The following is a 12,786-nucleotide window of genomic DNA, read 5'->3' as shown; positions in this document are numbered from 1 at the left end:
ATCAAGTAGACTTCCAACCCCCAAAGAATACAGTGTTAGGAAAGAAATCAGTCCTAGAACTGAGCTGAAGACTGGAAGCGATAGAAGAATGGATAATTCCAGACCATGAAGAAAGAAACAAAAATTATGAAAGCCAAGTTAAGAAACACTGAGAATAAAACGAAATGTTCCAACCAGAGTTCCAGAAGGGAAAGTCCAACAATTAAAGGCAACAATTAAAGAGAAAATGTCCTGAGAGTTTTCCAGGCCTGAAGAAACACAGACATTTTCACGTGGTAGCTTCACTATGAGTTCAGAGCCAGCAAAAATAAAAGGCAAAGCTACTCCAAAGAGAAAGGTAATTAAGACTGAATTGTGGCTCCCAACACTGTTTCATCACCTGAGACGTACAGGGCACTCCCTTGTCAGTAGATGATGACCCTGCCTTGGTTTTTGCTAGAGGGAGTGTGCCCCAGGGGTAGCAACTGCATTCCTTGGCACAGCAGATAGCAGGAAGGGAGGATACTCAAGTAGAATTAAGCACAGTTCAGTTCAGTTCAGTTCAGTTCAGTCGCTCAGTCGTGTCCGACTCTTTGTGACCCCATGAATCGCAGCACGAGGAGGCAGATTTGTCTTAGTCATCACCATAGCTCTGCCACTCAGTACAAAGCTTCTACACATTAAGTACCCAATATTGTTTAATTTGTAAATAACTTAAACACATGCAGTTTACAAATGCCTCCCTCCTTCCTATCACAGAGATACAGCAGAAATATGTATCTGGTCTCTGCTGGAGTTTCCTGACACACACCTCCCTCCAAATCCTTAGGATGTCAGAAGTGATAAGTGTCATTGTATGCCAACGAGATATCTGGTGACTGTGCCTTCCTGGTTAGCTTCAGGATGGAAATTGGTTGCCAGAGTCATCAACCTTGTAATTACAGGGTTGGAACTTTGAGGCCCACCTCCTGACACAAGGCTGAAGGTTAATTTAATTTGGTTGTTGCTGCTACTGCTAAGTCACTTCAGTCTTGTCGGACTTTGTGCGACCCCATAGATGGCAGCCAACCAGGCTCCCCCATCCCTGGGATTCTCCAGGCAAGAACACTGGAGTGGGTTGCCATTTCCTTCTCCAATGCATGAAAGTGAAAAGTGAAAGTGAAGTTGCTCAGTTGTGTCCGACTCTTAGCGACCCCACGGACTGAAGCCTGCCAGGCTCCTCCATCCATAGGATTTTCCAGGCAAGAATACTGGAGTGGGTTGTCATTGCCTTCTCTATTAATTTGGTTAACTAATGGTAAATGATTCAATCCTTCCTTCCTTCTAATGAAGTGCTAAGTTGCTTTGGTTGTGTCTGACTCTTTGCAACTCAGTTGACTGTAGCCTGCCAGGCCCCTCTGTTCATGGGGTTTCCCAGGCAAACTGGAGTGGGTTGCCATTTTCTCCCCCAGGAGATCTTCCCAACCCAGGGATCAAACCCACATCTCATGTCTCCTGTACTGGCAGGCAGGTTTTTTATCCCTAGTGCTACCAAGCCTCCATAAAAAACCCTAACTGACAAGGTTTGAGGGCTTCCTAGTAACTGAACATATTGAGAGGGGAGGGCATGGAGAGGGCATGGAAGCCCTGTGCCCCTTCTCATGTACCTCACCCTAGGCATCTCTTCTACTTAGCTGTTCCTGAGTTGTAACCTTTATGATACATGGATAATGGTAAGTAAAGTGCTTTCCTGAGTTTTGTGAGCCATTCTAGCAAGTTCTCAAACCCAAGGAGGGGGTTGTGGTAACTCCCTGTTGATCAGGGGGGAGACGTGGACTGATGGCAGGTGATGTTTGTGTGTGGTGGGTACCAGTCTTGTGGGACTGAACCCTTAACCTGTAGGAAAGTGAAAGTGTCAGTCGTTCAGTCATGTCCTACTCTCTTATCCCATGGACTGTAGCCAGCCAGGCTCCTCTGTCCACAGAATTCTCCAGGCAAGAATATTGGAGTGGGTAGCCATTCCCTTCTCCAGGAAATCTTCCCAACCCAGGAAGCCTTGTAGTATCTGAAGCTAACTCCTCGTATAGTGTCAGAATTGAACTGTATTTTGGGACACCTAGCTTGGTATCAGTGGCTTCCCTGGTGACTTAGTTAACAATCTGCCTGCAATGTGGGAGACCTGGGTTCAATCCCTGGGTTGGGACGATTCCCTGGAGGAAGGCATGGCAACCCACTGTAGTACTCTTGCCTGGAGAATCCCATGGACAGATGAGCCTGGTGGGCTCCATACAGTTCACGGGGTCGCAGAGAGTCGTACAGGACTGAGCGACTAAGCACAGCACAGCTGCTGGTATCAGAGAACAGGCTGGTGTAGAGAAAAAAAGAAAAAAAACACATTGTTCGTGTCAGAACTGTTCTATGGATAGAACAGAGATGGATATTTTGTCTCCTTTAATTCACCAAGCTAGTTAATACTGTATGCATGTATGTATGTATGTAGTCCTAATACTGTATGTGCCTATAAAATACTGGGACTCCAATTTCTTGATGAGATAATAATCTTTTCTTTAGAAGCGTAACACCGGTTCACAAGCCAATATATTTTGATCTGGGTAGGTAAAGAGAAGCAAACTTGAGGAATGTCAGAATTTTAAATGCTATCTCTATTCCTGCAAGTAATGTGGTTATTCTGAAAACTAATGTCCTTGCCTTTCATATTATGGCAACACAGATTTCACTTAACCTTAAACCAAATGCAGTTTATGAAAATAATGTATTGAAAAATGGCACCTTTTTAAGCCATAAAAGTACAGGTATGGTTAGAAATGCAATTTTAATAGACCAAAATAATTTTGTGCATACTTTTAGATTTTCAGGGAGACAAATATTTCCTCTTAGCTGCCAGACAAAACACATTTCAATAAATATCAAGCAGGCAAATGCATTCGATGGTGTTTAAGAAGGCAAATCTAGATCTATCTTCTACTCTTCTTTAGGGGTTCCTCGGCAGCTCTTCCCTGCTTGGCTCTCAGTCTCTGGGGGCTGATTTGTGAGAACACGCCAGGTTCGCTGACCCTCTGGCTTCTCACTGGATGGAGACAGGATGGAGCAGGATGCTGTGGGACCCTCCAGCTACAAATCCTTTCTGTGTCCCCTATTTCTTGTTTGTAGAAATTAGTTTCATTTAACCTCCCTGACCTTCCCTGATTTCCAAAGGGCAGATTCAAATAGTTGCTTCCCAGGAAAGGGAGGAAATGCAGAAACAATTGAGAAGCAGTAAAGAAACAACAGTGCATGGGAGTGGAGTGGAGGCGCAGGGTCCTCAAGAAATATCCTTAACCATGCCTCTGAGTTCTTCCGCAGGAACTAACCACCGCCCTTCCCCCCACCCAGGAGAAGGATGAGCACAAGATTCCTGGAGTACTTTCCTGTTACCTCACCACCAACCAATTAGAAAATAGTCTGCATGTGACAAAGATAGATGAAGGCTCTGACCCCCTCCCCAAATGATTCTCCCTTTAAAAACTTTGACTGTTGAGCAGAATCTTCAGAATCGGTTTGCCATCTCCCCAGGTTGCTGGTCTCCTGAATAAAGCAACCTTTTCGTTCCTACCAGCACTTGTCTCTTGAGCTTTTGAGAGGTGAGCAGCCAAACCTGAGTTTGGAAACAGAGAAGCCAGGAGATGGGCCGGTGCAAGGTAAGAGAGGCTCCAGTATTTAGTCTCTCAATGCTGAGTGAGTCACAGTTTGCTAAGGACAATATTTGCCTAATAACAAACCCTGCTTTGTTTGGGCAACCCTCACTCACACCCATACTTACTGCTCTCTCCAGCATAACAAATCCTTCCATTACCTCCCAACAGTCTGCTTTTTATTTACTCACTTCACTTTTTGTCAGCTTTCTATTTATTTAAAAGGGCTTGAATTGTCTCTATCCAATTTTCCTATGTCCCTGTGACTCATCCTCCTAGAATGAAGTTAATTCTTTGCCTGAATGTAAGGAATCAGATTCTTTCTATATGTTTTCATTTTTGCCAGTAGAAATTTTATATTCAAAAAAATTCAAGTATTTAACATCTTTTCCTATTCTAATTAAAATAGTGGGAGCTAAATATATTCCATATAGCTGTTTACAACAGGAGGCTGAACAGAGATATCAGTGAAGTTTCAGTTTGGCCTTCTGTATACATTCTTTAGTTCTATCACCCTGGCAACAACAACAAAAATCTATTAGGTCCCCTGCCCCTTCACTGCCCAAGTTATGTTCCTCTGTCAAATATTTTTTTAAAGAAAACTACTAGCTCCCCTCTCAAAATATACTTACCTGTAATATTTCAAAATGCTTCCCAGGTGGCTCAGTGGTAAAGAATCTGCCTGCCAATTCAGGAGACCTGGGTTCAATCTCTGGGTCGAAAAGATTTACTGGAGTAGGAAATGGCAACCTACTCCAGTATCCTGTCCTTGGGGTAACAAGGAGTCCAACGCAGCTGAGTATGTGTGTGTGCGTGTGCACGTGCGTGCACACACACACACACACAGTATTTCACAATATAGCTTTTCCCATTGCTTGTCAAGATTATTCTCCCAAGTTTTATTTTCTCAAGACACAAAATGACTGTAAAGAAATGGACTGTATGTACCAAAATAGAACTTTGGAGCTTTTGTTTCTCAGGCACCTACTACCCAGGAACTTAAACCATCTGTCTCCTCTTTATCTTGTTCTTATCTGTTGTTTCTACAAAAAGGGGCGCAAGAAAAGATCTGAGCCTGAGTGTTGTGGTTAGAAGATGAAATAAATTGGAGCCCAGGGAAATGAGCTCCTCAACAACTTCTTGGTCAAATCAGAAAAAAAAATTAGTCTAGCTGCTAATGATGATGTGTGCTCAGCACGCCCCATGGCACATGATCAACCCCCACTGAGATGAGAGGAAGGCAGGAGCTATTAACAATTGTGAAGATATATTGGGGTAACTGCAACCCAGAAAGTTAGCCGCACGACTGCTAATTAAATACTCAGCTAAGTCATTTATTCTTCCAGGTTACTGTTTAAGTCATTACTGAGACTATGAAAATACGTATTTCTCTCTTGGCACAATTATATACACCATTTCTTAAGTTGTCGCAAAGAGTGTATCTTTCTCTTAACTTGTCTCTTTCTTTTCATACTCACCAAACCCTTGGGGACTTCCCAGGGGGCGTTAGTGATAAAGAATCCACAGGCCAATGCAGGAGATTCAAGAGATGAGGGTTCAATCCCTGGGTCGGGATGATCCCCTGGAGGAGGAAATGACAACCCACTCCAGTATTCTTGCCTGGGAAATCCCATGGACAGAGAAGCCTGGCCAGCTATAGTCCATTGGGTCGCAAAGAACCAGACACGACCGAGCACACCCAGCACAGTGCAAGCCCTTGGGGGAGAAATTTTCACTAGTTGTTTCCTTTCAATTCTGTATTCAGGCTTTATGTGGATGTTAAGATTGCTACTCTTTATAGGGAAGATGCTATAATTAATTCAAGGCAATTTCCATTTGCTCATCACCCCCTCATCTTTTTTGCTCCCCTCACCAATGGCAACACCAGTAGCAACAGAAACAATAGTACTGAGTCCCATGCTCAAGATTGTGCTATGTGTTTCTATACTACTTCACTGGTTTTCAAAATTTTCCTTCTAGTGAAATCTTATCCCAATGCCCAATATGCGAAAACAGAAACGTAGAAGCTCCCAAAGTCTCTTTGGCCCATTTTCACAATGGCTGCTTTATCTCATTTAAAACTTCTCCAATGATGCTGTGAGTTATTTACCATTATCTTTATTTTAACAGAGCCTTGGAGAACATTCATCACATGCTCAAGGCCAAAGAGCAGTAAGATAATGGAGCTGAAATTGTATTTACTCAGTCACCATGAGCTTTCTGCAAACTCTCTGCGTGCTGGATACAACTGCTGGCACCTGGGATACATGAGTGAGCAAACAGGCAAGGTTTCTTGTCCCTGATGGAGATGTATTCTACTCTAGTGGATTTGAATGCAGGTTTGTCTAATTCAAAAATGGTGTGAACTTAACAAGATAACTATCCTGGAACTACATGGATTCTTTGGTTTTCTCTCTTGTTCAATCAACCTCTCTTTCCTGACCTGAGCCACAGCGGTATAATTCTCTTTTCTTATACAGTTGCTTATCTGGATGACTCCTGATCCACTTAAACTGACATATTCTAACATCAACATCTACCTGCCTTCAAGCTGTCAGACAATCACCAGTGACTGGTAACACTCCTGTGGCCCTTGGAAGCCTACAGAGCTCATTTATATATAGTCTCATGTTTATTTCTCTTAATTATTTCACTAGCTACAACCAGGTCAGGAATTATGCCCCTGTCATAGAGTGTACCCTGGAGAAGGAAATGGCAAGCCAATCCAGTATCCTTGCCTAGAAAATCCCATGGACAGAGGAGACTGGTCGGCTGCAGTCCATGGGGTTGCAAAGAGTCAGGCATGACTGAACGACTAACGCACACTGAAACACACACACAGAGTTTGTAAAGGACAAAGTTATTGAATGGGGGAGGTGAACCTCAGTCTCCTGTTAGAGGGATGTATGATAAGCTCATTTATTTTCTCTAAGTAAATCTGATTTAACATTGAATTTCATATCCTGCTTGACTTCAATCAATCCTGGGGTTCCCTTCCCAAAGCCTCGCCAAGATAACTTACTGTTAAATTGTTTGATCCCTTTAGGCCCAGCAATTCTGCCATGCTGGGGGAATAAAAAGTCCTTGTTGAGTATAGGAAGCACATCTGTTCCCTTCTGTGGTTTCACCATCACCCTGGGCACTGCCAGGGAGAAAGTGATAGGACCCACAGGACTTCGTAAACCTAAGATCTTTGTTTCTTCCAATGTTTCTTCCTGAAATTTATCTTGCATTTTTTTCCTCTGTGGCATTTTCTCTCTCCCCACTGTCTAGAATACAGGAAATAATCTGCCTAAAGGCCTGAGCTTTGGAAACAAAGCCAGGAAGGAAGGAATCTCACAGGTAATCCCATCTTAATAGCTGTCACAAACTCTCCTGAGGCAAAAGAGCTTAGAGTTGAAGAACTGTTTGAGAATATTTACTGTGAGACATCTATAAATTTATATCTCAAAATTCTTTGGGAATATGGCTCATGCTTCTTCACTGATTACTAATATGAGCCAGGAACTGTGAGATGCACAAGTATCTAATCACAGTTTACGCTCTCAAAATCCTGGTTAGGTCCATTGTTCCCACTCTGCAGGTGATGAAAGTAAGGCTCATAGAATTTACATCACTTTTCCAGCAAAGGGAAAGGCAGGGTTGGAATCTGGCACAGATTTGACCTCAGAACTATACTATTACATCTGTGTTCCTTCTATCCCACCTAGCTTCCCTGTCAATGCCACTTCTCTAATTATTGGGGAGCTACCATTGGTTGCCCACTATCTTTCACTGCTTCCATGCACTGTTTGGAATTACAGGAATTTTTTCATCCCAATGTTCCTGGCTTCCTTTAATACGCTAACCAAGTTGCTCTTCTATATGTATGTGGTGTTCTGCTTCTTCAATATCATTTTACCTTCCTTAAGTCAAACAGTTCTGTCTGCGATCAAGGGTCACTGTGTCAAGACCAGGGCCTCCTATACTAAAAATTCAATTCACAACATCTTTCTCTAGATGTGCGGGTTCAGTGGGTCCAGGGAGGATTCTGGGGGCTCATCTTCAGCAAAAATTCAGGTAATTGTGGGAAAGATGGCCTATAGGGCCTCCTTTGAACACCATTGCTCTAGCCTATCCTTTCCTGACTTTGTCGTTAGTGCTTACTCAAGTCACTGCTTGTTGGGTTACAAGCACCCGGAACTCTTGGAAGTTCACATGTAAAGAAAGTTGACCGAAAAGAAGGACAAGGCGACATTAGGAGAAAGAACACAGCTAACTTGAGTACTGGATGCTGTCAAAGAGCTATTCTGTTTTGTTCTTTAAGGCTCCGTGGGTCCTTGTCTCCTCCATTTTTTTTAGGGTTGCATCAGAGTATGTCTACTCCATCTCGTCTCTGTAGAGCTTCTTTGTTCTATTCCCCAGTGGCCTTCACTGGGCTTCTAGGGGGCTGAGATGGTAAAGAATCCGTCTAGAATGCAGGAGACCTGGGTTCATCCCTGGGTCAGAAAGATTCCCTGGAGAAGGAAATGGCAACCCACTTCAATATTCTTGCTTGGAGAATTCCACCGACAGAGGGGCCTGGCACCCTATCGTCCATAGCATCTCAAAGAGAGTTGGACACAATTGAGCGACTCTTTCTCACTTTCACTTGGCAAGTCTGACCTGGGTCCTAAATTTGACATATCATGGCATCCATCACTCTCACTAAACACAACCTCTGTGTTGCTTGCTTCAAGACATCTACAAGAATCTGACTTAGTTGAGCTGAACTGCCCATGGGCAGTTGCCTTGGATCCAGTGGCCACCCTGGTTGTAATCATTTGAGGTTATGTTGGCAGGTGGCAGGGTACATGGTCCTGTACTGCAAACATGTGCTCATGTAAACCTGCCACGGAATCAGGAATTAGAAGCATGAGGGAAGCTTCCCACGCAGATGGCTGGGGATGGAGGTGAAATCACAACTACAGTTACTACAAAGTAGTAGAGAAATTTGAAGACTGAACTTTTTATCTTGTCCATTCTCTGCTCATTTGTTTTCAGTTCTCTCTAACTGCCCCCTCCTAAACATGGGGCCCAGTCAGAATGGTTCTTCTTGACAGTTACGGCCATCTGTGGCCTGTCCCCACTGTATTTCTCTTTTCTTCACCTGAAACCAGCTTCCACAGGTAGACTGCTACTCCCTCCATTCCTCCAAAGAGCCATGTTCAGTCTGGAATGTCTCCACTTTCTCTATGTTTACTTACTTTTTCTGTTAAACCTGAATGCCCTTATGAATGAAGCCTTTCAAGGTCTCTCACCCCTCAACCATTCTGTGTGACCTATTCTGATCTTCATGACATTTGGTTGTGTGTTATCCTATTTCACACCATTCATCTTCTTTCACCAAAGACAATTATTTGAAGGCAAGAATTGTATTCTACACAGCTGGCTTCTTCAGAGCCCAGAAGCAACAAGTCCACCAAGAAAATAAGACAAAGCACTGGAGATTGATTTAACTGTTGTCACAATCATCCTATGAACTTAAATACTACAGTTCAATCTTATTTTTTGTCAATCTAGCTAAAAGATTAAGCCCACAGGATACATTATTTCCTTTCATTTTATTATTATTTTCTTTTCTACCATGCTAAAGTTATTTTCATTCAATTGGTTGAGTTAAAATCAATATTTGTTGATAGTCACAGGGAACAATATAGTGATACAATTGAACAAAAGTCAGACTTTAGCTAAGATGTCATTGCTATAAAGACTTATACACGAAAGCAGACAAAGCAGCCTGCCAACATTCATACACAAGCTAATTAACTTTAAAAGATATTACCTCATAACCGAGTAAGTGTCCATTGCTCAGTTTCCAAGGAATGGCATTCCATGAAACTTCAATTTCTGAGGAAGATAGGCTATTTGCAGAAACTTGAGATGGAGCTATTGTAGGCTCTGTTTGGGAACAGAATGTGAAATCCAGTTATAATTTTGATAGTTAATTTAAAAAATCTACTGAAATTTTTATTAAAAAAAAACATTTTAACATATTTGAAAATGAACCATGTCTTGGTCATGTCCCATTGCCTAGGAAAAGATGGCATCAGAACCACAGGCTTTTTTTTGCTGAACAACCAGAACAACTCTACCCTCCTCTCTGGCACTCCTTTCTTGGTATTCTACTTTTCTCCCTTTTTCCCCCCTTTGTTCTTTCCACTATATCATTATTTCTCTCTTTTTCATCCTTCAGCCCCAGTGGGAAATCCTATGTACATCAGTTCAGTTCAGTCACTCAGTCATGTCTGAATCTCTGCGACCCCATGAATTGCAGCACGCCAGGCCTCCCTGTCCATCACCAGCTCCTGGAGTTCACTCAGACTCACGTCCATCGAATCAGTGATGCCATCCAGCCATCTCACCTTCTGTCGTCCCCTTCTCCTGCCCCCAATCCCTCCCAGCATCAAAGTCTTCTCCAATGAGTCAACTCTTCGCATGACGTGGCCAAAGTACTGGAGTTTCAGCTTTAGCATCAGTCCTTCCAAAGAAATCCCAGGGCTGATCTCCTTCAGAATGGACTGGCTGGGTCTCCTTGCAGTCCAAGGGACTCTCAAGAGTCTTCTCCAACACCACAGTTCAAAAGCATCAATTCTTCGGCGCTCAGACTTCTTCACAGTCCAACTCTCACATCCATACATGACCACAGGAAAAACCATAGCCTTGACTAGACGGACCTTAGTGGGCAAAGTAATGTCTCTGCTTTTGAATATGCTATCTAGGTTGGTCATAACTTTCCTTCCAAGGAGTAAATGTCTTTTAATTTCATGGCTGCAGTCACCATCTGCAGTGATTTTGGAGCCCCCAAAAATAAAGTCTGATACCGTTTCCACTGTTTCCCCATCTATTTCCCATAAAGTGATGGGACTGGATGCCATGATCTTCGTTTTCTGAATGTTGAGCTTTAAGCCAACTTTTTCACTCTCCACTAAATGCTACCTATTTTTATTTTTGGCCTTGCCAAACAGAAGTCAACGTCTATAGAATTCATTTACTCAATAAGCATTTTGTGAGTGTCTTGTCTAACCAGGCTCACAGAGAGGGGCAAAGCTCAGTGGGATCCTATACTCTTTTGAAGAAAGAAATAAACCTGCACAGAGCTATTATACAGTACAGAGATCCCCTTGGTAATGGAGAACTCCTGGGGTTTCACAGGCCCTTTGCAGTGATTCTCCCATCTCACGACACAGCTCTGAGTAGACCTGTCTCCTCCCCCAACATTCATTTCTATGTTAAAGGATCCTGCTACCTGGCCATGGCTGATGGATATTGACAGCCTGGTTCAAGGATGGGCCTATTAGATACCTTTCTCTTGAGAACATGGGTTTGGAGAAACAAGAAAGACTTGAGGCAGGTCAATCAGCCCTGGTGCCCTAGAGAAGCCCTAGGTTTCTGAGGGCTCAGAGCTTCCTTGATTAAGGCTCTTCATGAGGTCTGCTACTCAAAACCTCCCCCTGGACTGGCGATTCATTTCATATATGATATTATACATGTTTCAATGCCATTCTCCCAAATCATCCCACCCTCTCCCTCCAATTAAAATAAATAAATTTATATAAAAAAAAAAACCTTCCCCTTTGATTCAGTGAAATGTCTGAAGATATTTCCAATAACTCTCGCTTTTTTCAAAGACCAGTCAAGACAGATTCTGACATCTGGAACAGATAGAAAGACCTTTAACTGACTCACCAGTGGTGGCAGGGAAGGTTAACAGGAGAAGGAGCGTGCAGGAGGCAAGAGGATAGGAAAAGGCTCTGGCTGTTGCCTCCCTCCTAGCCACCAGCTCTGCTCCTGTCCAGGATGCACAGGGTGGACAGCACCCCAAAACTCCCTCATCACTCCCCATCACTCCCCAGACCCCTGATCTGCCTTTGTAATGATAATCCTTCTCAGTAACTCTTGGAGAAGAGTTCTGGCCATGAATTTAAAAGCTCTTTCTGCTGCACAAATTTTGATAATGCCTTTTCCTTTTTCTCTCAAAACTCGGTGGAAAAAGAACAAAAATAGGGGGTGATGATATGATGAAAAAGTGAGCTTTCCTTATTTGTTTTTAGGAATGACAACTGTGGACCCATTTCTGCAATTTACTGTAAGGCTTGGTGGATAGAGGAGATGCTGTGAAATCATATTTCATGAGCTAAGACTACTCAAGAGCAAAAGCCTAAGTTAAAATACTAGCTCAATAGGTCTGTATGGATTTTGGCAAATTCATTAATTTTTCATCAAGCTTCCATTTTCTCCTATGTACGTGGGAAATGACAATAGTACCAACACATCATTCCTCTTTGGAAAATTCAAATTAGGTAATGTCTGGCTCATAGTAAGCATTCAATACTTGTTACTCCTGCCATTCTAATTAGGTAAAACAACATGAGCTAGCGAATATTCAGCTGCTTTTGACCTACAAAACGGCTTTATAGACTTCTCCTAACCCTACTATTATTTTCTAAAGAGATGCAATAACTGGGACAGAAAGGCAACAAAGGGAATGAGTCCAGAGTGGAATGTGTGTGAGTCTGTACCAACTGGAACTGGTGAACCCCATCCTTGAACCTGTACATTCTGTGCTTCACTAATGTCATACTTGTGGTCTTCCCTCTCCAGTCTGCTAAAACCTCTCTTTCAGGTCTTAGGAAGACTTTATAACTTGAGACTACAGCACTTCAAAGAGAGTATCTTAGTCTTACCCCCCAAAGAAGAGAGCTCTGGAAGGCAGAGCCACTGCCTGCTTCACAGACTAGGATTCAATGTATTCCCCCTAAACAGATGTTTAACTAATTGTGAACCCCTCTGACTATTCACTGAGTTTCACACTTCAGGTCATGATTGACCTGGATGAGGACTCTAACTGTGACTTCAAATACTCTTCTTTTGAAGAAATATATCTGAACTCACAAAGAACTTCCACATTGGGGTTTTGGATCACAATTGGATTATTAAGTTTGGAACTGATAAAAAGAGCTTCCTCCATTTATGATGAGACTTCCCTGGTGGCTCAGATGGTAAAGCATCTGCCTGCAATGTGGGAGACCTGGGTTTGATCCCTGGGTCAGAAAGATTCCCTGGAGAAGAAAATGGCAATCCACTCCAGTATTCTTGCCTGGAAAAGTCCATGGAT

At 42.8% G+C, this 12,786-nt stretch overlaps 1 protein-coding gene across 1 annotated transcript in view; it reads right to left on the bottom strand.

The window, feature by feature from the left end:
- The window catches only part of CNTN3 (contactin 3), a 258,496-nt gene that overhangs the window by 26,766 nt on the left and 218,944 nt on the right, over positions 1–12,786 (bottom strand). The window contains exon 17 of the mRNA XM_068983112.1: positions 9,454–9,569. Within this exon, the coding sequence (XP_068839213.1) occupies positions 9,454–9,569 (116 nt within the window). The remainder of the gene's footprint in view (positions 1–9,453; positions 9,570–12,786) is intronic.

This window comes from Capricornis sumatraensis, chromosome 10 (assembly GCF_032405125.1).
Source record: "Capricornis sumatraensis isolate serow.1 chromosome 10, serow.2, whole genome shotgun sequence".
Classification (NCBI taxonomy): domain Eukaryota; kingdom Metazoa; phylum Chordata; class Mammalia; order Artiodactyla; family Bovidae; genus Capricornis; species Capricornis sumatraensis.
This window is presented reverse-complemented; position numbering and strand designations above follow the sequence as displayed.